The sequence below is a fragment of the Pseudopodoces humilis genome, chromosome 3 (genome assembly GCF_049639895.1).
Source record: "Pseudopodoces humilis isolate 2021_Gansu_Grassland_sample_001 chromosome 3, ASM4963989v1, whole genome shotgun sequence".
Taxonomy (NCBI): domain Eukaryota; kingdom Metazoa; phylum Chordata; class Aves; order Passeriformes; family Paridae; genus Pseudopodoces; species Pseudopodoces humilis.
Window position 1 is genome coordinate 76,368,353 of NC_142202.1, and position 26,139 is coordinate 76,394,491.

The window sequence follows — 26,139 nt, forward strand, 5'->3', positions numbered from 1 at the left end:
CAGACTGGTACCCCAAGTTCCTAGGTAATACTGATGTTGTTTAAACTCTGTAATTACTCTTTTGTCATCCTTTGACAGACTTTGGAAAAGTGTTGTTTTTTTAAACATTAGCTGCATCTTAGTGTGCATAAAACTGTCACACCACAAAGGCTTACTAGTGATGGCAAGCTCAGGGAATGGAGGGCAAACCAGAGTAAATAGACAAGCTCTCTTGCTCTGCTAGCACAGCATGTCATCTTTATTCTTATCCTCTTACACCAGTCTACTTTTTATAATGGGATCAAGCAGTAATTAGTGCATCCAACTCTTTAATTATTTTCATATAAACTCAAAAGTTATTATCAAAAGCCATGTTCAATCAAGTGTCTAACATGCTAAAACAATTGTATGGCCTTTAAGCCACCAAGAAGCCTTGCAGTTTGAAAAACTGAGGTTTTTTGGGTTTTTTTTTTAATTGTTTATTGTAGTAGCAAATAATTTTCTTGATTAATGTGTCAGTGCCCTATAACTGTTTATTCTTTCTCCTTTGCTTATATAAACATCAATTGTTACATATGTCACTCATAGCCCTCACTGCATTTCCATCATTGCTCCCAATTTAAATTCCCTAGCTATCCTAGACACAAAATAAATCTCATAGTGTTTATAGTGAAAAGGCCACATAAAAATTAATAGTACTTAACACATCCTTGTTCTCCTTTCTCCTGTCCCTCAAGTGGTGCTCTAGGGTAGTGTTTGTTGCCCTCTACATCTGCCTTCATTCCCTTCTCTAGAAGTCCTTTGACTTTTTTTTTTATATAAATATGAAAATAAACATATACATTATTTGATCTCTAGCAGGCCACTAAAGCATTTGGTGAGCTCACAGCAGAGAAGCTGCTTTTTTTCTCCATTAGGTGCAGTCAGCAGCTTATGCCACAGATGTGGCATCACACTTCTTGTTAGTGTGTGTTAATTCCTCATTATTTACTTTTGGCTTCGCAAAATTCCATTCTTTACAATATTTGTGTAGTCCCTTAAGGGATACCAAACATACTGGGTGAAAATGTTTGTGAATGCCCTGACTGCAGTGGCATATGTTAAACACGTTTCCAAGTGGCACTGCGTGCTGATGCTACAGCCCAGCCCTGTGCCAGGCCCTACTGTCACGGTACAGCCTTGTTTCAGCCGAGTGCTACTGGATGTACCAGAAGAAAGTAACTTAGTCCAAACCCAGGAAGACTGCTGGTATGGTTTTCTGGAGGGTCTTTCATTGTGTACATCCAGAATAGCGTACTTCTTTCTCTAGCGTTTCCTCAGTCTCAAACCCCCAACTCCAGGAAAGCTCTCTCATCCGAGAGATTTTGTTCGCACTGTCTTTGTAGTTCACACTGGAGCTCTGCCAGCTTCCCAACAAGAAAAACCTCTGTTTCTTGGAGGAAGTGAGAAGATTTGCTCTGAGGAGCAGCCATGGCTGTTGCAGACAAGTGAACAAGTCCAAGGAACTGGTCAGTGATGGACAGTCCCTAATGGTTTAGAGGCTAAGATACTAAGCGAAGAATTGTGCCTTGGCTGAAGCAAGACTTTCTTCTGATTTATTGTTGATTTTGTAGTATATGGGGAAAAAATTAAAACCTAATTGTGTTGCTTTAAGCTGCTTGAGGTCAGGCAGGTAGGGGCTATTCTGTGTCTTTGTGCTGTCAGTTACATGTAAGACTTTAGAGTAGCTATTTGAACAAAATAGGAGCTTCATCTGGGAAGAGCTGGTCTATTAAATTAGCAGCTGTAAATGACACAACAGAGTGAATGGAAGAGAATTGTATTTTGTGCTGCCTTTCTTGCCTTTCTCCCTACCCCTGTGCTGCCTCTTATAATACCTTATAATACCCCAGGAGCCCTTCAGTTGCGAATCTACTGCTGGATTTTAACTTGCTTGAGGAACATCAAATTGAGTTCACGTTTTAATCAGATCAGCAATGATGAGGATTAGAGCTACAACATCAGAGTGCCGTCTCACCAGTTATATGCCCCTGCATATCTTCTGTCATTGCTTGAGTTCTGTGCCTTGACTTAAAATTTAGGCTCCCTTTATAGGGAAGCAGTGCAGCTAATGACTGCTTTCCTGTACTAATGAAATGAAATATTAAAATGGATGTGATCAAATGCCATTTGAGTTGCCTGAAGCTTTGCCATGAGATACTTTTGTGAAATAGTATCTTTATTTATCACCTTTAGATTTGCATGTACTCTGACTGTTGCTTGACTAATGTGTTTGTTTTTGTTTTTTTACAATTAACATTTTTTTAATGTTCCTTATAGAGGTAACAGCAGTGAGGATTTTATACCACCTGTCCCTGTAATCTTTAAAATATTACATGAATAACTAAATTGAATCAAAATATGTAGAATTAAAATAGTGTAGAACAAAACTAAATTACTCATAAATAAAAGAGTCCACTGTGGCAATTTGGCAAGGGAGGAGAAAAGGGAGGGGAAAAAAAAAATCAAACCGGTATTTTTGAATGATTCTTTCCCATCTGTTATCTGTGTAGCTGACTGGCAGGTTCTCACACCTTCATAAGTGGTTTGTGCAACACTGTTAGTAGAGTTTTCAGTTGTAATTTTCTTTTCAAGGACAATGGTATGTGTTAAGAACAGAGAAAGACCCACAGGTCCCCAGTTTTTAAGCAATAGAAGTGTTCTACTGCTAGCCTGAAAAAAAAAAAAATTGAGAAATTTAATTTTATGAAGAAAGTTGGGTGAATAATTTAGTTGTATGCCTTCAATGAGTACCTTCAATTACAGTGTACAGCTGTGCATACCCTCCTTTCTGAAGAACTGCAAAGTTTTTTAAATCCTCTCTAAATGTGGTATTCTCGTACTGTTACAAAATTCAGTTCTGGAATATTCTGCCCCTTATATCTCTGGGATTTATAAGTTAAAGGGATGGTTATTAAATGTCGTCACAAGCCTCTTAGTGGACAAAAAGCTAATGGAATGGTAGCATGATATGAATGCCTGAACCTGCCTCCTGTGTTCTGCTGTGCGGGAGAATAATTGGCTTTCAGTCATGTAAACTAGTCACAGACACTCAGACCCTTTGAACTCTAATAAGAAATGCACACTTACTTTAAATAGCGAGTGACTAAGCATATAAATGTCTTGATCAAGTCATCGGGGAAAAAAAAAACAACAAACCAAAACTGAAAAGGAGTTTTCTGTTTACATTTTGTTATTTCTGTCTGAAATCTTTATTTTACTCTCTGCATCTTTGCCGTGTTAAGCTCCCCGCTGAGAAGGACAGACTGGAAACACAGTAGGGATCTTTGCCTTTTAAGTTGCTCTTTGCTTTGCAGAGGACTACATGTTGGAAGTTCCGGTGTATTTGTCCAGTGTTTTGTTTGGTATAAGAGGAACATGACAATTTAAGAAAGGCAGGAAACTATTATTTGGTAATTTTAGCTGCATTTCTATTGCAAGTACTAGAAAAAGAGGACAGAAGTTTAAATGTCTTAAGGTACACGCATACGAATCCACTCAGCTTTTCTGTGCTTTGGTCAGAAAATTCTGAAACAAGCTTGGATGAAGGTATAAAAGGATAATTTTGAGTTTAATTTGCCACAGCTATGAATTCACAGGTCATGTTTATCTACACTGCTTCTCCAACATTCTTTTTGTTGTCTTTTCTAAATAGCTTGTATAATAGCTACTGTGGCACAATCATGCTATAGCATATTTTATAAGCAGGACTAGATTTTCTTCTAATGCAAACTTGTGCCCCTTTGTCAGAATCAAAGGCTACAAGCTTTGCATGCTAATTGGCTCTGCCAAATAATTTAGCTTCCATCCACTGGTTGTTTTTTTTTTTTCAGCACAACAAAACAACAAACTCTAAATGTTATGGCAATTTTAAGCATATTTTTCTTAAAAAAACAATATATTGATAGAGTAATAGAAACATTGAATTTCCTATTGGTGTGATCCACTGTTGATTTACGTAATTCATCAGCTTTAATCTACTGTTGTCTTAAGTATTGCTGCATTTATTTTTTTCTCTGTTGCTTAAAATAATCAGACTAATATGACTTAGTCCAGTCCAAAGGCTGTTAAAGTCAAAGGTACTCCTCATTGACTTAGTGAGCTTTGGATAAAGTTCATTGTTTTCATGCTCTTTCCATCAGTGCAGTATCAGACAACTGAAATAACTGTTCCAAATATCAGTGTCTTTTGATACTTTGCGCTTCTGTTCTGAGAAAATATCCAAGCAAATATGAGTGTAACCAAAGTAAATTCTCTCCTTCTGAATACAGAATGACTATTTAACTAGCTTTAATATTTTGATACCCAGTACAAATTTTCCCCCGCTGTCCCTTTCTTTTGCATACAGGTGGTGGCTTAAGAAGGTTAGACTGTCTGTTAGGGTTGGAAGGCAAAAAAAAATGGAGTTAAATAGTCTGGTTGAAAATACCTCTGCTTTATTAGAAGGTTCTGGAGAACTTTTTGTGTTTTGTTTTGCATGTTGACAGTGTTTGTAGGTTTGCCTGTAACCTCAGTGCTGAAACTGAGTCTTAATCTGTTTTCAGTTTTAGTGTTGTCTGGTCCGCACTTCCCTCTTCCTCATTCCCTCAGTTCTCACAGTTTATACATTCTTAAGCTGGCTGTCTAGGTTGCAGTGCTCTGCTTGCAAGTCTAATGGCAGGTTTGTTTTGTGTGTATTTCTGCCTTGGGAACCATGGCAGTAGATTCAAGAAGTATTTCTAAACATCAGTGTTGTAACCCAACACATTTTTTAATTTCATGGGTTCACAGTGGGCATACCAAAGCAAGAAATTCTCTTAGATGCATATTTTCTATTGTCTACCTTTTGTCTTCTTCTTGAAAGTTTCAATAAGTTAATTTCAATCTACTTATCTCTTTATGTGAAACAGGGTGAACAATTGAGCAGTTTATGCTGTCTGCTCTCCTCCTCTTTCTTTGTGTTCCTACGAGAGCCATCTTTTAAACAAATGTTCATGCCTCATTCTTTCCTTAGGATCAGGGTTTGCTTCTGGGTTACAGCTTCTTTGGGTTTCTGAGATCAGGGAAGAATAAATTTTGCTCCAAACCAACTTGTTCAGATACCATAAACACTTCAGTGGCCTTAGAGCAGATCTCAACAGAGTTTTCCTTTTGTTTAGGCATATTGCAGGCATCCAGATATTTCACACCATTATTGTACTTTTCTTTGGTGAAAAACAGATGCTTCTTGTATTTATGTGGCCTGCTGTTTTAAAATATTGTACTGCCAGCTGCTGAGGTACATACAGTATACACTTGAACTCATAAAAATGCCACAAAATCATTAACAGCATCATATGAAGAAAAAGATATTGTGAGCTTATCTTGCTTGAGCCAGCATAGCAGAATGGGCAGTTTAGATGTTTACAGAAATATGTACCTCACGTGACAGAAACAAAAAGAGATCAGATAGAAGTCCATGCAAATCTAAATCTTCATTTGTTTTGTTCTGCTTTAGCGTGTGGCCGTGGGTTCTACAAATCCTCCTCACAAGACCTGCAGTGCTCCCGCTGCCCTACTCACAGCTTCTCTGACAAGGAAGGATCCTCCAGATGCGACTGTGAAGATAGCTATTATAGAGCACCTTCTGATCCACCATATGTCGCATGCACAAGTGAGTGAGTCATGAATTTAATAGTAAAGGACGTTGCTTAACCAACCAGGTGCAGCCACTTGCAGCGAGTAGTTTTGTCTGGCTTTTTGTGTGTTTGAAAAGTACATTTGCAATGGTAAAAGAAATTGAAAGGCAGAGGGAAAAAGGGTTGACAGTGAATACAGAATCAGCATAAATATAATTTTCAAGTTTGCTTGATACAGCATTGGAAAACATTGCATGTTGCATAAGTGCATAACTCACTGTAATAGATACAGCACAGGCCCAGTTCTCCCTAAATTGTTGTAGACAAATGTGCATTATGTGATATAATACCAAAATTAGTAATGTAAAAAATGAAAAGTAACCTCTGTGGAGCTGCACTTTGATTGAACGGTAATTGGATCTGACTTAACCTAACTGCAAATAGATTGGCCTACACAGATTCGTGGTTCAAACAGTGGAGTCTCCTAAGTCTGAAACATCACTAAAAATCTGTAAATCATATCAGAGCTTATAACAAAAGAATAGATGCATCTTGTGCATTTAGTAGAGATGAACAAATCCCATTTTTGGAAAACCTGTAAAAGAGAACTTTTAAGGTATATTAACCATTCCTTTTAATTACACAGAAGAGAAACAGCTAAAATCAGTTGCAGTAAATATACAGACAATTGTTATTCTGATGTCTTAATGGAAAATAAATAAAGCTCTTACCAAATGAGTTCAAGAAAGCTTTTATGCAGCCTGTACTAAAAATAATGAAATGTTTATGTGAAGAAAAATGCTTCAACTGTTTTCTGTCTCAGTAATTAAAATGCTACCTGTGTGTCCCATTCTGGTTTTGTGTAATTACCCTGGACTTCTTTGTGTTTTATGTAGGACCTCCATCTGCACCACAGAATCTAATTTTCAATATCAACCAGACTACTGTGAGTTTGGAGTGGAGTCCTCCTGCTGACAACGGGGGAAGAAGTGATGTGACCTACCGCATTTTGTGCAAGAGGTGCAGCTGGGAGCAGGGCGAGTGCGTTCCCTGTGGGAGTAACATTGGATATATGCCCCAGCAAACTGGATTAGTAGATAACTATGTCACTGTCATGGACCTGCTAGCTCATGCTAACTACACGTTTGAAGTTGAAGCTGTGAATGGGGTTTCTGACTTGAGTCGTTCCCAGAGGCTTTTTGCAGCTGTCAGTATTACTACCGGCCAAGCAGGTAAGTTTTCATCACTTATGAATCTCAACATTCTGAGACTGAGAGAAATTTGGAACATGCAAACTATAGATGCAATAAATCAGAAGCATGTTTGGTGTGTTCTGGCTCATTAATCTTTTCACCTTGCCAGCTATTTAATTTGAGGTTATACTGTTTCAGGATAACCTGACCTGTTTCTTGGCCTCAGGATTGCTTTCAGAAAGCGTTCACAAAAGACTTAAAGAAGATGCACAGCTTTGCTATTAAATAGAATTTCCTAACTTAGGAACTTTTTTTGCTGTTATTGTTCTTACTTCATTATAGTTAATTCCCTAGTATTTGAAGGTAAAAAAATAGATGTGACAGTTCTATGTAGACTTCTTTTTCAAATTTTTTAAACACGTATGGGAGTCCTAGGTCACTGGAAGATGATTCGGATTTCTGATAGTGTTTTCAGTGTTGATGTTTTCCCTCAGGATAATATTTCTGATTTATCTTATATTTCCAGATATTTGATTATGAGATGCAATGAGAATGTGATGATTATTCTTTGTTTCTTCTATTTATCATAATCTGACAGGTGAAATGTCAGGGGAAATAAAATCAAACCAGCATATCACCCCAGGGAAAAAAAGGGCTTTAGTTGTCTGCAGCTGAATGAAAAAAAAGAATTCTCAGATTTAGGTTACTGAACTGGTGAGTTGCTTGTTGATAAAATTACAGGCAATGGTGTGCTGTGGTCTTAAAGACAGGGTAATAAAGCTAACCTTTTGTAATTTGGATAATCTTAAACTGAATATTATTTGCAAGATCTGGCTTTTGAAGAAATGCTGTAAAGTAATAAGTCAAATAAGTATAAACTCAGTAACTGATGTGATGCTTCCTGTAACAACAGCTGACTAGTATTTTAAAAGATACTTTATACTTATATCTTGGAGGAAATTTCAGTGACTGTGAATCATGCTTGCTTTTTTTTTTCTTTTTTTTTTTTTTAAGTGCAGTAGAAATGATCCCCTTAAAGTAATGTTTTGAACTAAGAACAAACTCACCAAATAGGTTAAACGAACAAACAGGAAAAACTGTAGTTATTTTGTACTTTAAAGATAGTCATCTGGAAAAAAAAAAAAAAAAAAAAAGGACAAGAGATTTAGTTCAAAACCTTTCTTCCCTCCCCCCAAGTTTAGGACAGTTGATATGGTTGTTAAAGTTAGGCTGCAGTATTTATGGGATATCTAATCTCCCTATAGTGCTCTCATGGATTCCAAATGCGCATTTAATATTATTTTGGATCCATCTCTGTGGCTGAAAGGATTGGTCTCTGTGTTCATTCAGTTCTTGAAGTTTATGATGAGATTTTAAGCACAGAAAACTTACCCTGAAACTATTTTTGCACCACAGATGATATTACTTTGACACCTTGATTTTTCATCTTCAGAGTAATTCTCTAAATATGCACAGGTGGACAGTGTTCTGCTCTCTGTAGATGGCTGTACAGAACTATCACATGAAGAAGAGGATTTGGACTTTTTCCCGTTTAGTGGAATCAAATTGGCTTTACTTTATGTGCTTTGATGGTTCAGTGGCACACAGAGTAAAGGAAGAAACAGTGCAATTTAGTGGCTAGTATCACATCTTAGGAAGATGAAAAAGCCTTAATCAGAAGTTTGTTGTGTTTTCCCCAAGATAACACATTATAGTTCATTATTTGTGTTGTCATAGTCATGGATTTACAAGGCTTTTATTAGGCCAGAAGATAAAATATGGTTATCCTGTGCTATCTTATAAGTAACACAAGCTATGTGATTTTATGAAATGATCCTCACATCAAGCCCGGAGATGTTAATGAAACTATAGCTGGCTCTGTAGTTTTTATAGCTCTAATATAACTATATTAGAGACAAATCTAGACTGTACTAAAGATTTAAATTAATCAAAAAATCTTCAGCCTCATAGACAAGCTTTGTAAAACCATGAAGCAGGAGATCTGACTCTGTTCCTTCCCTCCTCTCCAGTTTACTGTGGGATTATGCACAGACCAGCATTTCCCAAGATTTGACACTGCTTAGAGAAAGCGTACAACTGAAGCTTTGCCTGTTTAGCACTTCTGAATATAAAGACTTAAAGGATTCCAATTATTTGGCATCTAAAAGGAATATACGTAGGGGACAGATCTGGGGGAAAAAAAAAAAAAAAAAAAGGCTTTAAGCTCTTTGTTGCAGTTTTCTCTGTAAAATGAAGGTAACCTTCACTTTTCCTTACCAAACTCTTCAAGATTTTTTGATTAGAAGTGCCACATAAATGCAGCTCTTTTTTTTTTTTTTTCACAGAATTACAAAATTTGCATTAAAGAAAATACAGACGTTCAGAAAAAAATGCATTTAGCAAAAGGAAAGACCTCTTCTACTTTATTTTTGCAACAGCATGTTTTGGATCCTAATACTGATTTCTTTGGTTTCTTAAGGAGGAAAATATTTTAGGTGGAACAGATTGATGACTATAATTGAACAGAAAGAGACTGGTTGCTCAAAGGAGACTGTAATGCTTCTGTGTTTCTCTTTTATTTTACCATGGAGAGAAAGAAAATGTTGGATTTATTTATAGCCAAGTAAACTAGGATTCATGCAGCTCTCATTTGTTCCTGTGTGACTGTTCTATACTTCTGGCAAAACTGACTTTTTCTATGCCCATATTGCTTTTTATGTGTGTAAATGTGTCTAACTAAACCTTCTTCACATGTTATTATGCTAACACAATAGGTGGCTATATATAATTACTGGGTTCACCAGTTGCACAGAGGATTGCAATGAGGTTTTCCCTTTGTAGTTTTGGTTTAATTGAATTGTTCCTTTGTGGCTGTAGTCACAAAATTCAAATCATTGTGTAATGATAACAGGAAATTATTGATAAAAGAATGGGGTTATAGAATATATTCAGTGTTTCTTCACCCACATGTAACAAGCTTCTGATGAGACAAAGAGATCATGCCACATAAAAGAGCCAGGTGGTAGATAAAAAACTATTTATATTTGTAGAAATAACACAATAAAATGACTGCAAGTGGGTACATTACACATCACTTATATATATATACATGTATGACACGTTGCTATTCATTCCTTGTTTTAAAAATACTTTGTGACTAGGCTATCAGTTGTCATATGGCATATTTTTATGCCTCAGCCAAGAACCATGAGGCTTTTGGTTTTCCTTTGTTTTCTTTTTTTTGACAAGATTAAGTACACTAAGTGCCCCAGGAGTAAACCATCTTGTTTCATATCTTGCCTATCCAGCATCATATAAAGAATACAGGATGTCATCCCAGTACTGCAGGCTGATCTATGATGAGAACCTCGGCATCCTTGTAGAATTCAGATTTGAATGGGACTAAGCTCTCATTACAATAAACAAATGTACTAAAGAACTGCACTTGGTGAACAGCCAACAAGCACTGCCTATGCAAGCTTATTGAATGGGTTTTTACCAAAGATGAAACTGACCACTTCCCTAGTAAGATTCCCCTTTCAGTTGTACTGGTCATTCATTTTAATCCATCAAATTCCTTCCCAAGTTTTACTTTTTTTCCATACAACACCCAGAAGATGAATGGAAATTGGGTAGCTTTCACTGCTGATGAATATTTGTTGTATTTCAGCATTCATGCTTTTGCATTTTACAAAATATGCTTCAGTAACAATTTTATAATTTTTCTGTTGACATTTTTGCAAAGCTAGTATGTTTTTAAAACTGTGTTTCTGCATCCTTTCCTCTAGAACCTTACCTGAATGAACAATGGACTTACCTCTGGTAAAGGGTTATATACACCCAACCTACCCTTGCCTTGATAAAACTTAGGATATTTTAAGTGAATACCAAAATTTATCAGGGTTTGAGAAAATTTAAGATTGTGTCCTGAGCCAGTTTATATTGTCTTTATAGTCATTGAAAAGAAAAAATCATATCCAAGGGGACACTCATCATGCCTTATTACCATAAGTAAGACAAACAGAAGTTAAAATGTAATGCCAATAACTGTCCTTAAATGTACTCATTGCTCTTGTGCAGGGAGCACTTGCTAATGCTTGCTGCTTCTTCACAGCAAGAGAAAGGTGCCCCATAGCACTCTTAGGTCATGCTGTGCCTTCAGATGCACTTAATGCTGACAACTTCAAGTGGTTAAAAAACCCTGATTCAGTTCCCTAATCAAGGCTTACACTTGAAAAACATTCTTTTTTAGTAACAATTTCCTTTGTATGTGTTGATTTGCTGCTATTCCATTTTTACATCTTAGAGTTCAATTTTAAGACCTTTTTCCTACAAAAAAAAGCAGATCCCAAATTTCACAGTTAAAAAAAAAATAAAGGAAGCCGAATTCTTCAAATTGGCATTATCCCAGCAACTTGAACTGTAAAAACCATTACATGCTTTAAATCATGACTACTAGCAGCAGCACCGTTGATTTACATGACAAGAAGAAATGGCTGAATGCATAAATGCAAATCTGTGGGATGGGTTCTGCCTTTCTTAGGTAATTCTGCAGTCTTTCTAAATGAGAGGGACACTTCACATTCTCTCATGTTACATTCTCCTTTCGTTCTTGCTGCTTAAAATTTTTCTTTTCTTCTTTACACTTTTTTCCCCAGCTCTCAATTATCCCTACTCATTTTTTAAAGTCTCTTCTTTCATATCCTCTACTACTCACCATCTATTTGTTTCCTGTTCCCTGTCAGTCTCACTTAAGCCTGACTTTTCTTCAGCAATGAACTGTCCCCCAGCAGAGGCAGCAATCAAGAAGATTGATGCCTGCGGCTTTCCCAGTCACTATGACCTCAGTGTTCTAGTCTATTCTCACTTCCCTCCTTTCCCCAGGCCATTTTGGTTTCTTCCCATACTGCCACCAAGTTGTTTTAATCTACCTTCGTCTGCATCTTCCATCCAATGTTCACTTCTGGTGCTACATGACAGCTTATTACAAATAGCTTCAGTGTTCAACTTAACATTTCTTCAATGTTTTCCCATTTCAGTGGACTTCCTTTAGCTATAGGTTTCCTTGGCTATTTCCTGCTAATGACTTTACTTCTCAAGCTATGCTTCATCTCCAAAAGTCCGACTGTAGATCAGTTTTCACACATTGATATGACTACATCATCAATACTTTTTTTTTGGAAAGCAATGCCTCATGTAAAAAGAATTCAGATTATAAAAATAATGTTTTCTTTTTACCAAATGTGTTCCACCTGCTGAGCTGGGGGAATTATTTTACAGAAGGTCACTTTCCAAATGTAATATTCACTAAATGCTTTCATTAAACTGGGGTTTTTAGAAACATATATGTGATGATGACGGTATTTTGGGTTACCTTTTTTTGCTTATTTTTTTAATGGGAGCTATATGGATATCTGTGCTTATTCTTAATAATATTTAAGATATATTTTAGTATTTAAAATTTTTTTCCTAGACCAGTAGGCAGAGAGCATATCTGTGTAAATATTCTGCACTCCATGGTCATCAACTAAAAAGGGAAAAATGAGAGTAGAAATTAGTTGCATGTGATAGTTGCTATTCTACTTTTTTAGATGTCTTTTCAGTTCATTAAAAGAATGGATTGGGTTATTTCTGTGGAGTTAAGACTGCCTATTGATCTGCAATCACATTACCCTGAACTAATATCACAGAATTTTTTACAGGAGGTGATAACTGAGTTTATACCTGAATAAAACTGATGGATAAAAACTTGATAAGAATTTTAGTCTCTGTATAGCAAATAACATCAGATCAGGGAAAGCAGTTTGTTCGTTCAGTGATTGTATCAGGTCATATTTAATATTGTGACATCCACAAGGTTACAGAGATACTACAGAATTGCAAGGTTGGGGCATTATTATTAGGTTATTAAATGTTAGATTTTTCTTCAGGAGTTTCGCAGAGAAGGAAACATCTGTCTAGGATGTAATATGGCATGGTACAGCACATATATTTGAGAGTTTCAATGACATTTTATATACATACACAGAACATGTATATACACAAAAGATTTGGAATGACAAGCAGTATGTTTTATAAGAAAATGTACTACAGAGTAGCTAATTGATATTAATTCCTTTTTTTTTCCTATTATTTAGTTCTAATTTGTTCCAATATTTTTCACTGAAAGATAAGAGAGATAAAAAGCAAGCAGATGCTAACTGTGTTGCTTAGGGTCTGATCCTGCACCGCTGAAGTCAGTGGAAGCTTTGTCATTGACTTCAATAGGAGCAGGATTTGAACCTCATGCTCTATCAGAACACACAGGAACAAAAGCAATGGGCTCTCTGTCATCCTGAAAGGAAATTTTAACTTTATATCACATTTTGAGTCTGACTGTGTCGGGGTTTTGCACATCAGTTTGTGGCTGAATGTAATTTGGATTTTTTTGTACAGCATACTAAAAATATGTTGTTGGGGTTTTTTGTTGGGGTTTGTTTTTTGGTTTGTTTTTTTTCTTAAATGGATGTCAGAACTCTTGCCTGTCCAGCTGTATCATAAAAGCTTTTTTGGAACAGATATAATTTTTGCTAAGAAACTCTTTTTTTCCCCTATAAGGACTATGCGAGTTTTACAATAGTTAGAAGTGAAAAGAATGGGAAGCTACACTCTAGTGTAACTACACAAAGATAAAGTAAAGCTTCAGCTTCACAGAAACAGAGCTCCAAATTAGAAATGGTCTGATTAAGCTATGTATGTTGAATGTTTGGTGGCAACCTGCTCAGAGAAGCATGACAGCCGCAGGGCTATTGACTTTCCTGTGCACTGAGCTATTGAAAAAGCAGGTTATGTCACCATGGTCTAATGTACACTACTCAAGAATAATTTCACCAGCTGCACAATAAAAAACTATATACTTGAGGAAGAAAATGAGAACCATAAAGTACAATGTAGACACAGAAAAGAGGGATTACTTTACTGATGTCCACTAAAGACTAGGAGCCGCTTTTCTCTTTTAAAAACATGGACCAGCTATCTCCTCAATATTTATGAGTTAAACCAACTGTGTTCATAAAAACAGTGGTGAAAAATTAATCCTGATTTGAAAAAGCAAGTGTATGTTTTAACATCACACTGTCTATGACCAGTCTCTGAAAGATCTGTGAAATTAAAGAGCTCTACTTGTGACACCTGCTGGGTAAGTTTTTAAACCCTCATATATATGCCTGGCTTCTTTTTTCACTTCATCCATAGTTACTTTTTTTTTTCTCATGGGCACAGGTTCTTTTCAATGGAGTAGAAGCTCTTTGCACTTTATTATACTTTTTGGGAACTTCAATGCATAGTTCTGTTATGACCCAGCTAGTGTCAAAGACTTTCAAGATAGCTGCACTAAAAAGACAAAAAAAAATCACTTGATGTATTTATACTTGGTGATACACATTCTAGAGCAGCTAATTAACTTATGTGCAAAGAGTATCCACAGATAACCAAAGAGGTCCACAGACTTTCGATTTTCAGAGTAGAACAACATCTCCAGATATTCCTTTTACTGTTTCCTGTGAACTGTAGTATGGCAACTGGATGCCGGATATAAATAGGTGCAGGACATCATCAGTAGGAACTCTGAACTCAGTGTTGTTTGTTTGTTTCAGACCTTTTGAAGAATTCAAGGGCCATTGTTATTAGAACAAACAAAACCCTTTAAGTGCTCAGGTGCTTTTTCAGTGAGAAATGAACATCACTGTTGAAAGGCACTATGCAAGTGCATAAGTGCTACCAAATGTGAAATCCTAATTAAGGTTGAATGTAGTGAATTACAAAAGTCTGAGACTGTAACATCTATATAGTGAAGCATTTGATGACAGCAAGGCATGGAGCCAACCTTCTGAAATATTAGACTCCTGTGGAAATCTTTAGAAGAGAGAAGGTAGCTTGTAAAGGGAGAGCTAAAAAAGTCTCTTCATTAAGCTTAAATGATGCCATCTAGGATTGTCCAGCAATGTAAGGCAGTGTATTTCCCTTTTTTTATATGTATTCTCTTTAGAAACAGAGCCAGAGATTGTGCTGCTTCTCTTTTGGAGCACATCATATTTTATTCAGTTACTTATTTTATATTTGTTGTGTGTGCCAATAAGCCTCCTTTTTTAGAAGGAAAAACAGATTTGGCTAAATGGGCCCTCAGTGGAAAAATACAAGTCTTCCTATTCTGGCTCATGGCCTTCTGGCAGTATTAATGGCCCAAGAACAAATGTTTCACCTCTTTCAGGAAAGGGGGAAGATAGTCAAATTCTGTGAAGAGCTGGGTATGATCTTTCTGATTCCAGTGGAAAAATAAGAAGGGGAGACATCTCCCTTATTAGAGCATTGCTGACTTACCCGCTATGACAACCCATGGGTGTCAGCAGATTTTTCAGGTACTGGAATAGTCTCAGCAATTAATAGTCTGGACAATTTTTGCCAACTTTGACACATTGCTGCCCTATGTAATTTCTTCTGCTTTGTATGTGATAGAACCAGCCCTGAATCCATAGGGCATATTCATAACAGAATAGTTTTATCTACTACTCTTCAGTATATGTATTGTTTTGTTCAGTTAAGCATTTCTGTAGTCTTCCCCTGTAACAGTCAAAATACCTAATTGCTTCTATTTCTAGAGAGAACTCCCAGGGCAATTTACTGAGGAAGCCATGGTTGAAGGCTGCGAATTGACGACAATAAAAGTGTTATCCCAAGTTCAATAGTTAATGTTAAGATAGGAGATGCTGATTATCTTTTTCTTTGCTTCGTTAGTGATGAATGGAAGCAAATTTGATGCAGACAGCAATCTGGTGGAATGATGCAGAGCTATCTATGAAAACATCTGTACTAATCCACCAATGCTGTAAATTATAGCTACAAGCAAACGACATTGATCCAAGAGGATCATTAACAGCTTTAACCAACTGATCCAAGTAATAGGGTAAATGAGAGAACATTATCAAGATCTGATTTTTACAGCTGTCAACTACAATTGCTAAAACATGGTTGCCACTTCCTCTCAACTTCAACCATTTTATGACTTAAATTTAGTATATTCTATTGTGGTCAGACAACGAGGATCAATTAAGTGGTAAAATATGCAGGAAAAAATTGCCCAGTGATCATGCACTCCATTTACCAGGAGGTCAGTCACAAAGGGAGAGATAATTGCTGCAAGCCAGCAAAATTAATCGGGGATGAGCCAGAAAGGATGATGTATGTTCTGTGACAAAGTACGTGACAGAGATGTACGTATAAACCTGTAGCTACTTGCCTTGTTGAGGACACAAGGACGAGAGAAGGAGACATGTGAAAAACAATTAGCATGGCTTCAGAGTGAGCAATTCTTAATTATCCATAACATGTCGACATCAGATAATTAGTGTCCCAATTTTTAACAATATTTGGTCATTAACTACAGTAGAATAAGAAAGATCAAGAACAGAGCCATTTGTCTGAGCTAAGTGTTACATAATGGTGTCTACATGTGAACATAATACAACTAAATCATGCTCATGGTAATGACACAGAAATCTTCTTATTGAAGGACCAATATAAATGTCCTAAATTCGAGCTTATAACAAGCTGCTTTTTATATTTCCATAAGGTCGTTTCTTTGTATTGGCAGCCTGCAAAATAAGTAAGACTTTAGTGATAGCTGTAGTTTTAAACTCCCTGACTTGCTGTTTTTCATTTCTATATTTAAATTTTCACAGCAAGTGTTGTAAGTTGTATGATTTAGACCATTTTAATATTAATACTAATTAAGAAAAGGTGATTTCTAGCTCAGTTTTCTAAACATCAAAGATTCTGTGAGCATGCTAAATCCATATCTCTTTGGAAAATTTTCCTTCACCTCCTTTATCCTTTGTCAACAGTTTTTGACCATTTTTAACTATGTTTGATAGAGAGGTAGAAATCTTAAGATCTTACCTGTAGTCAGTGGGTCGATAAAGACCTCATTCCCTACTGAATGAGGTAAATCATGTGTGAGAGACAAGAGAATCAACATGTGCAGAAACACAGAAAATCTTAAGAAAAAATAGTTGCAGAACTGCTCAAATTTTTCCAGTGTTAATATAATACAAGAAATCTTAGAAGTGCAGAATGGGATGTTTCATATCTTACTTCCATCTTGTTTCTGCTATATAAGAAAAAGAGAGGGAGAGACAGATACACACATTTACATTCACGCACACACCTACATGTACCTCAATTTCCTTTTAATCACTCTTTTCTCTGTCCTGTTAATGTATTTTTCAGAATTTTTAAGACAGATTTCACTTCCTCTTAAGTAAGTTTAAGATTAGGGATGAGATTCTGTCACTGTGATTCTTAGCTTTGCTTTGTATGACCCTTCCTAAACTCTTACCTGCGTTTCAACAGCTTGTACAAAATTTTCCATTGAATCTGGTGTTTTCTTTCGTATGTGTGTATTTGCAGCATCAGACCCTTCGGTTTCTGTATCTGCCATCTCATGTCTGCTGATGGATCTATTTGCCATCTCTCCTTTTGACCTTTTCTGTCTGTCTGTTGCCTAAACGTTTCTTTTTTTATTTTTCAGAGAATACCATTTCCTAATGCATCAAGGAGAGCTCATATTTTCCATAGCACCCAAGCTCCTATCAGGCAGTAGTGGCTGAGTCAGCAGAGCAGATTCAAAGCTAGTAAACTCTGATGCTTATGTAGAGAAACGCCATTTATTTTGCTAAAGAGTCTATTTAAGTTCATACAGCCTCTAATCATGGCTGTGAAATGAGGAATTGGATGCTGATATTTCAGAGCCAGTACAGTAATGATGTGTCTCTGTGGACCTCCTGTGGAATTATTCCAAATATTCCCTTGTGTAGCTGAGATCAAAATTTCACCCTTAGTTCTAATTTTTTGTATTGCAGCTTAACTGATAATGAAGAGGGAAAAGTGTCATTGCACTTTACATTGTGTAGAGTTAATCACATGTAGTATTTTAGGGCTAAACGTTCTGCTCTTTGATGTTGGCATTAAACATTAGCGTTTTAATCTTTGGTGGATATTTACATTGTTGTAGTCAGTGGAGATTGATAGGTTTCTTTAGGGAGTGATTTGGAACAGGAGCCAAGTTTAGGAATTGTGCATCGACTTGTCCTTAATTACAGAGGAAGCGTTAGATTACCTTCCCTATTTAGCCACCTAAATTAACTGGCAAAAGTTGATGGCTTGAATGCCCTCTTCCTCCTACCCTCCACATATGCCAATGTTAATTTCTGCCACAATGTTAACATTAAATATTGACATGATTTTATTTATTTTCAAGAAAACACTAAGCAAGCAAACAAATTTTAAAATAGTTTGTCTGTTGGATATTAAAACTCTAAAAAATAATTTGCTTGTCTTATTAGTAATTCATGTTATTAAGACTCTTTGAAGCTGTTTACCAGGGACTGAATTAACCAAGGTGCTTACTGAGGATATTCATATGCAAGTGTGTCCTAAAAATAGGGGTATTTCACTTGATTGCAGTTCATAGTTTAATGTTAAAAATGTTTTAAAAATATAAAATACTTGTTATGTTGTTATCACATGTTATGTGTTTTATTTTTATTGTAATGCTAGTTAATAGTCCCCATTAGGAGGGCAGCAGGTGCCTTACAGCTTATTTTGCCTACAGTAATGCAGTGATGGCCACCCGTCAGTGTTACAACCTTCCATGTAAAAAAATGAATTTGATCAGCCATGCAGTGGCACAGAACAATTACAGTCAGATAACCTTCAATGAGCAATAAGTAGAGAAAGTGAACTCTTCACCAAGCTCTTAGGAGCTGTTTCTCCCTAGCTGGTACCCCAGGCTCTCAGAATATTGACACATTCACAGTTCTTTGGAGGGTAAATTCTGTACTCCAGAGAGACTACCTTTCAGACCTATACTGAGATGGTGGTGGTGATCTCTCAGGCAGACATGTCCCATCCCATTTAGCAATCTATAGATCTAAATTGATAGCTCAAACTCCACTGAGATATCAGCAGAAAGGCTGTGGGACTCTTAAAGAAATTAATGGGTGTTCCCTGTTTGCCAAAGCTAAGCCTGCTCAAAAGAGATCAGGATTCATCTGCTGTTCCTGGCATGTCAGGGCTCATGCTCGCAGTTATAAACTTACAAAAATAAGTTAACTTATTTTCGCTCAAAACAGTGTTCCCGTGTTGAGATTGCCAGAATTCTGCCAACTAGCTAAGTGTGCTAACAGACTTAACAGTATGGACAAGCATGTGTTCATATGCCATTCTCAACTCTAGCACCATTTACTTTACTAGATTAAGTTTACCTAGTCTCCTGAGGTAAATTTATAGATCAGGAGGTCTATAAAATTTGACTTCTTGCAAAATACTGTAATGGGCTAATCTCAAAGTGATAAACCTATTCATAAAATCAGCACAGCTCCTTTTCTGGGGGAGGTATCACAGCTGCCAACTGCAGTGAGGTTGGTAAACTGGTGCCATGCCTCTCTTGGTCACATGGTCATACATTCTGTGAATGTAGAATGCTCCTGGGAACAATTATAGTTTGTGTCATAAATTCTGTTTTGAAAAAGGGTTATGCTTTCCATTGGACCCACAGAAAGTGCTTCAGTTTGTAGTTCCTGTTTTTAATGTTTGTATTATGTTTCAATACTGACTTAAATTTTCCTTTCCTCTACTCACTATCAAATGTAGGGAAGGCAAAAATATTCAGAGAATGTATAAAATAGTTTTGAAGCTATTGATAAAACATACAGAACTGTTGTGTCAAAATGTAGGAAGACCTCAAGTATATTTTTGATAGAAGAAATTAAGTAAAGAATGTTTTTTAAACATTCTTTTACGTATTTATGCTGTGATTCAGAGTCAGTGGTAAGTTTCTCTTTAACTCTCATAGGTATCTGAGCCATTTAAAATGACTACTAAGGACAAAATAGGGTGGCACAAAATTGCTTTCCATTGAACTACCTCTGAACAGTCAGTATTATTCAGTATCATAACCTAGAGAGCTAACACACATTAAAATTAAAAAAAAGGTGTAAGGAGAAGGTGGTAATTACTGAAATTTTTTCATACATTGATCCTTTTTCATATATTCTAATAGTCTCAGATTTTGCATCTAATATAAGGCTATTTAGAAATTTTCTGTAAAAACTTGGGATTTGGAAAATGTTTATCCATGTAAATGCTCCATTTTCTTCAAGTACAGAATGAATATTTAGGAATTTGCATAAACTAGCTGCAAAAAATGACTTGATCCTGTGGTTTTGGGGTTTTTTCTGTGTTCAGAAGTGCATGTAGTGTAATGTTTTGAACTTCATTGGTGCATCTCAGGGGGAGTTTTGGTGTAAAAGGAGTGGATTTTGACCCATGGAGCTGTAGAAAGTAAAAGTCAGTGATCTCCATTAGACTGTATATCCCACTGGGTAGTATCAGTTGCCCTTTTGTTATTGTAAGCTCTTTCTCTCACTTTTACTGTTTAAATAAATATATTGAAGCCAAAGAGTTAATGACAAATTCAGGAAGTCTTGACTTAACGGTGATGAAGTGAGATGCGTTTTGTGCCATTCAATGTACACAATTTATAGCCCCGTTTGATTACCACGGCATGTCCTCCGCCTGTAAGGATTGCACCCGGGGGACCAGTCAACTTATTAATTCATCACTTGCTGCCTTTCATGGTGCAATAGCCCTTTATGGTGTACAAGCAGAGAGATCCTGGAATCTGAAGGCTGCCAGCCGACTGGTTCCACTCTAGCTGCCCCTTTGTGTGCAGGCACAATGCTGGTAGCTTTTCCCTGGGCTCCTCTTTCTTGGAGGCCGCCTTACCCTCCTTTTGTCCTACAATAGGAGCATGGTTACAGAGACTTCCAGGGAGGACTGGCCCTCCACAAGTTAACCTGTAGCTTTTTTAAGTGCCTTTTGATTTATCTGTCACCTGATCCATCAGCAATGAATAATTTTCATGGAAGGTGCACTTTAATTACCTTCCCATTTGACTAGCATTATCATGCCCTATCTAGGTAATTAATCTCACAAAGTATCCAATTTCAGTCTTTATTGCTGGCAGGCAGGCCTTCTGAATTATATGTGCTTGAATGGGCATTGGGTCTGTTGTTAAACCAAATAGGCCATGAAACAAATTTTGGGTCCTTTCTTTTTTTCTGTACTTTTTCTTTTTTTTTTTTTTTTTTCCTTAGCTTAATGGGTTTGTACAGATGTTGTGGTCTAGTTGCTTTTGTTGACATAGTTGAGATTTGCATAATGTAAAGCAGGAAAGGGCAATGCTAGAAAATGGTTGTTGATAAAAAAAAAAATACTTAAAAGCACAGATCATAGAAGTCAATCAGTCTCTGAAGAAGTAGTTACCAGGTTGTGAAACCAGGTACCAAAAATAATAATTTTTTTGCTCTTGAATAATGTATAACACTTGCAGTATGAGCTCTGTATGCCAAAGTTACTTTGTAGAACTGGTGCATTCCCAGGATAAATAAGAAGTCCCCCTCCCAATATCAGATTAAGGATTTCAAATTGTGTTCAGATTTGTATTTCATTGCTCTGTGGGTAAAAGATAGACCTTTAAAAAATGTACTATTGAAGCAGAAGATTAAATAATACGGTCATAAATTTGTAGGTGAGGTTATTCTTTTTTTCGTATGTCTGTCTCATTAAAAAATGGTGAAGAACTAAGGTATTTGGAAAACTGAAAAAAAAATTGCCTCAGTGGTTAAAAATTAATAATTGCATGGTGCAAATCTTTAATTTGGTTGCCTACAGTTTAGACACAGTGAGTATTTTGGACATTACTTTCTAATTCTTCTGAAAGTGTTTTTATCCTTCTCTGTTTCCTCTCAGTTTCTTTCCCATTCCCTAACAGGAAAAAAAAAAAAAGTTTATTTTTTTCAAACATTTCAACAGAAAAAAGCTTCAGATGCAGCTGAGAATTCCTTGAAAATTTTCACAAGTCCATTTCCTGGAAATGAATTTACTCACTATATCACTGAAGCTGATAAAGTAGTATGTTAGTTCTAAGTTTCATGATTTAAGTACAGAACAGAATTGATGGGTTGGAAAAAATAAATAATGGGATTAATAAAATATGAGGATTTGTGAGGGAAATTATGAAATCTTAAAACCGTAAGATTTTTTTTGTTGTTATTATTTTTAAGTTATCCAAAGCAATCTTTATGATGCTTATAACTAAAAGCCCTTGAAAGAAGCAGACACTTTTACAAAGGCACACTTGAACCTGTAACACAGTTTTTTTATAACAGGACTTCTTAAATATAATAATTTTATTATGTGACAGGTTATTTTCTTATTTAATGGAGGTACATTTTTTTTTTTTAATCAAAAGTTCTCATTACTCGGGAAAAACTTGTATAATTGTGGTGTATGCTTAGAATTATTTTAAGGGAAAAAATCTGAAAATATTTAAGTGAATGTAAAGTGGAGACAACTGTGTTTAACCATGTAACTCTCGCTTCTACCACTTTGAACTTCAGAGCATTGGAACAATAAACAGCATGGAGATTGATACGGGAATGCAGAATCTTTCACCTTTAGGTCACCAATTCAAATTCAGTAAACCAGTGACCAAAAATTGTTACCATATGAAACTTGTTTGTGAACTGTGTGGAATTTAAATTATGATCTCAGTTAATTTTCTTCTTCATAAACTTCATCATAAGCAAGGCTTTTGGCAGTCACTCAAAAGAGACGGTAAAATTAAAGGAGAATGACCCAGTAAACTTTTCACTCCTGGTCATGATCCCTTCAGGTGAACATAGTGACTGGAGAGTTTTTGGTTCCTGATGTGCATTGTACTTATTCTTTGGATAAAGACAAAACTTTAGTAGGTTTTTTCTTTAAATAGCTTATTTTAATTAACTTGTGTCTTCAGAGGCAGATACTGACCCAGTGTTTTAGACTACCAGTCTCATGGGTGCTCCTGTAGCTTGAATTACATTCAAACCTAAACCATTTGTTGAATATAAAGAGAAAACAATTGACTGCCTTTTCTTTTTAAGCAGCTCCACAAAATGATAAACAGAGCTCTCCAGTGTGCCAGGAAAGAACATATTTTGGTAGTTACCAAATGGCTCCTGCCTTATACTCATATATTGCGAGTATAGTAGCTCTTTTCAGTCACAGGAATATAAAAAGCCTTGAAAAAAACCTTTAAAGGACTTGAATAAAGTATGGTCATTTGCAGAGCATGAAGGATCTTTTCCAGCTGCCAAGCTGCTGTGCTTTAGCTTTGCTGCTGATTTCCAAGGGATATGTAATATTTGGTCTGAAAGTGTATGTGTTCCCAGGTTTCACAGCTGGTGTTGAGACAAGATACAGGGTGCTTAATTAAGCTCTCTCAAAGTATGTTGCTTTAACAGCTTTCTTCAGAATGGTGACAGAGCAAAAGCCATGCACAAAATAGCCATTTTGAAAGGTCATTTAAGGTACTGTACAACAGCTCTTGTCTGTTAAGAGGAGAATGGTCTACTGGTTCAGGCAGTGGACTGCGGCTCTTGAGATCCATGATAAATTACATAGTCATTCCCAGAGGCATCTTGTGTTACTTGGGATAAATGACTTAATCTCTCCATGACACTGTTCTTCACCAGAAGAATAAGGATAATAGAACTTCTTTGCATCAAAGAAGCATTGTGAGGAAAAATCCATTAATGACTGTGAGGCGCTTCAGATACTATTTTGCTAGTGGCTTTATAAATACAAAGATAGGTTAAAGTTATCTATCTTCCATGATGTGTTTTTTCTGAGGTTTTATCCTTTTCTTGTTAAAATGTAAAATAGAATTAAGCTCTTGTTTTCATGTAAATCTAGAGGTATTGGTGTTTTTTTCCAGTAATGGTGAAATTCTTTTTGGGTGGAATTCTTCTAAACCCCCTAAACAGACTTATTCATCCCTCTAGATGTAAATCCTTCTACATTTTAAACAGAGATTTTAAACAGGACTAGTCCAGTGTGTCACCAGCTTTTTGAGAAAGCTTACATCTCCTGCAGCTCTGCTGGATGGGCTGGGTAGCTGCCAGTGTTGCATATGAAAGAAAGAAATCTCACCAGGAATCTTGAAGCTTTCAGACAGATAGAGCAGGTAGCAAACCCTTAAGGATATTTTATTAATATATTACCTTATTAAAAAAAAAAAAAAAAAGTCCTGAGATTGTGAGCTTTCTGAAATAGTTTGTTCTTTCTGGAACTTCGCTTTTAATAACTAATAATTGTGACTTTTATTATTAACCTTACCCTTGTGAATCTTTATGCAGTATTTAGGAAAGTCTTCCATTGGATAAAACTAGGATTTTAATACTGCAGTTTTTAAACTGTAACACTGATGCATTCCTTGATTCCCTAATTGCACCTAGGAAGATCTGGACATGGTTGCAGTTAATAAGCTGTTCACCCAGTACTCTAAAATAACAAGATTGGTCACATTAAACTGCATTTTCATGCCTAATATTTTTTCTCACTCCACTACTCCAAATGGGAGGAATAATTTTATGGAGACAGCACCGTTGCTTTTGTGTCTTTCATGTGGAAAGATCTTTGGTTTGTTTTATATTGGAAGTATCATAAAGCTTAGGTGTCACCTTCCTGCCACATTGCAACATCGTTAAAGCTCAAGAGTTTATTCAGACATATGGGCATAAGCTTCTGTTCCAATGGCTGCAGGGCAGGTGATTTTAAATCTGATCGTCCCTAAGATGACACAAAAGTAGGTGTAAAGAACAGCAGGGGATACTAAACTTTGGAGATTAATTTTGTTATTTTTGTGTTTTTTTGAAATATAGATAACGTCATGTATAGTCAGCAAATCCAAACCACTAATGTTAGGAGGTAATCACGGAGTAAATTTTAGGTGCAAACACAGAGGACAATTTCCCGTATCTCCAGCTGAGGATGAGCAAAGTCAGAAGCATCAAGCCTTGGCCTCCTGGTTCCTCCATCAACACTTTCTTAAAGCCACCATTCTTCCTCACACATTTGCTGTGTGAAGCTGTGATTGCTTTGCCACCTTCTGTTGACTTAGCCATAAGGGGAAGAAGGAAACTCGGATGCTCAGCTGAAGCTTTGGGACTTCTACTTATTTGGGTCCTGTGATGAGAGGACTCCCACCCAGTGGTATATTCCCCTCTTCTGGCCTTGCACAAATATTTTCTTTTCTTAATGATCGACTAAATGATGTTTCTCACTAGGGGGAACAGGGATCTTCTGAAAGCAGTTTCTTTATTAATCTTGATTTTAAAAACTTTGGGTAAAAGACTGAAGGGGAGGTAAAGTGCATACTGCTGAAGAAAAAAAATCAACTAACAAACCATTTTTAAAGCATCCTCTAGGTTCTTTTTGAGGTAATGTTTTGCATTTAAACAATTGGTTAATAACATTTATGATATAGCCAGCTTTGTAGTGGTACAACCCCAAATATATTAAGGGTAGATAAATCTCTTTAATGCCTTGTCTACATTTCAGGTTGTTGTAGACAACTTAGCACTGTCCTGTCACGGTGGGAATAAGCTGTCCTTGCACATATCTGTTTTAACCTGAAATTCCACGTGTTTTTCTAGTTCTCTTTTCTTTCCCTTCTTTCTTATGTCAGTGACAGCATTGTTTAGTGAAATAACAGTGCATCACCAGTGTTTGTGGAATTTTACAGTTACAGAGGTCATGAATATTGCTCAGAAGATGAAACATCACAGTCTACTTACAGGGTGAATTCCAAAGTTTTTCAGAATTACTGTTATAGCAGTTGTAAATGAGGGTTTTAGCTGACATCTCTATCAATTGATATGGTTCATGTTCTTGTAAAAAATTAGGAATTATATGAAATAAAGAGATATCCTCATGGTTTTTGAGATGCAGAGAGTAGAATTTAGCAGTCCACTAAATACCATATTTTCTAAAATTTTCTCTACAGTAGTGAGAAAAGACATTATTCTTTAAAAAGAAGACAGGAATTGTGCACTCTTTATCTTTTCCTGTGCAGCACAAAAATGTATTCAGTTTAATGGAATGCCATAATGTACTCCTAAACTGTCAGATTTCTAAATATGAGCCATACATCATGACAGTGCAGAACAATGTATTTTGTACCAAAGCAGTTCTGTTAGAGAAAGTGAAAATATGTTAATCCTACCTTGATCATCAGGGACCCATATGAATTTGCATTATTCTGTTACCCTTGAAATGAGTAGATGATATAATTTTTTAATTTTTTAAAGAAAAATCTGTTCAACTGCAAACAATATTTTTCTTTGACAGTGTTATTAATGACTGCACAGACATCAGTAATTATTATTTGAACATATGCAAAATATTAAAAA

At 36.2% G+C, this 26,139-nt stretch overlaps 1 protein-coding gene across 6 annotated transcripts in view; it reads left to right on the forward strand.

Moving 5' to 3' along the window:
* The window catches only part of EPHA7 (EPH receptor A7), a 166,196-nt gene that overhangs the window by 48,686 nt on the left and 91,371 nt on the right, over positions 1 to 26,139 (forward strand). For all 6 annotated transcript variants that reach the window (XM_014263537.2, XM_005518215.3, XM_088053480.1 and 3 more), the window contains 2 exons: positions 5,495 to 5,650; positions 6,512 to 6,847. In XM_014263537.2, coding sequence (XP_014119012.1) covers positions 5,495 to 5,650; positions 6,512 to 6,847 — 492 coding nt within the window. The remainder of the gene's footprint in view (positions 1 to 5,494; positions 5,651 to 6,511; positions 6,848 to 26,139) is intronic.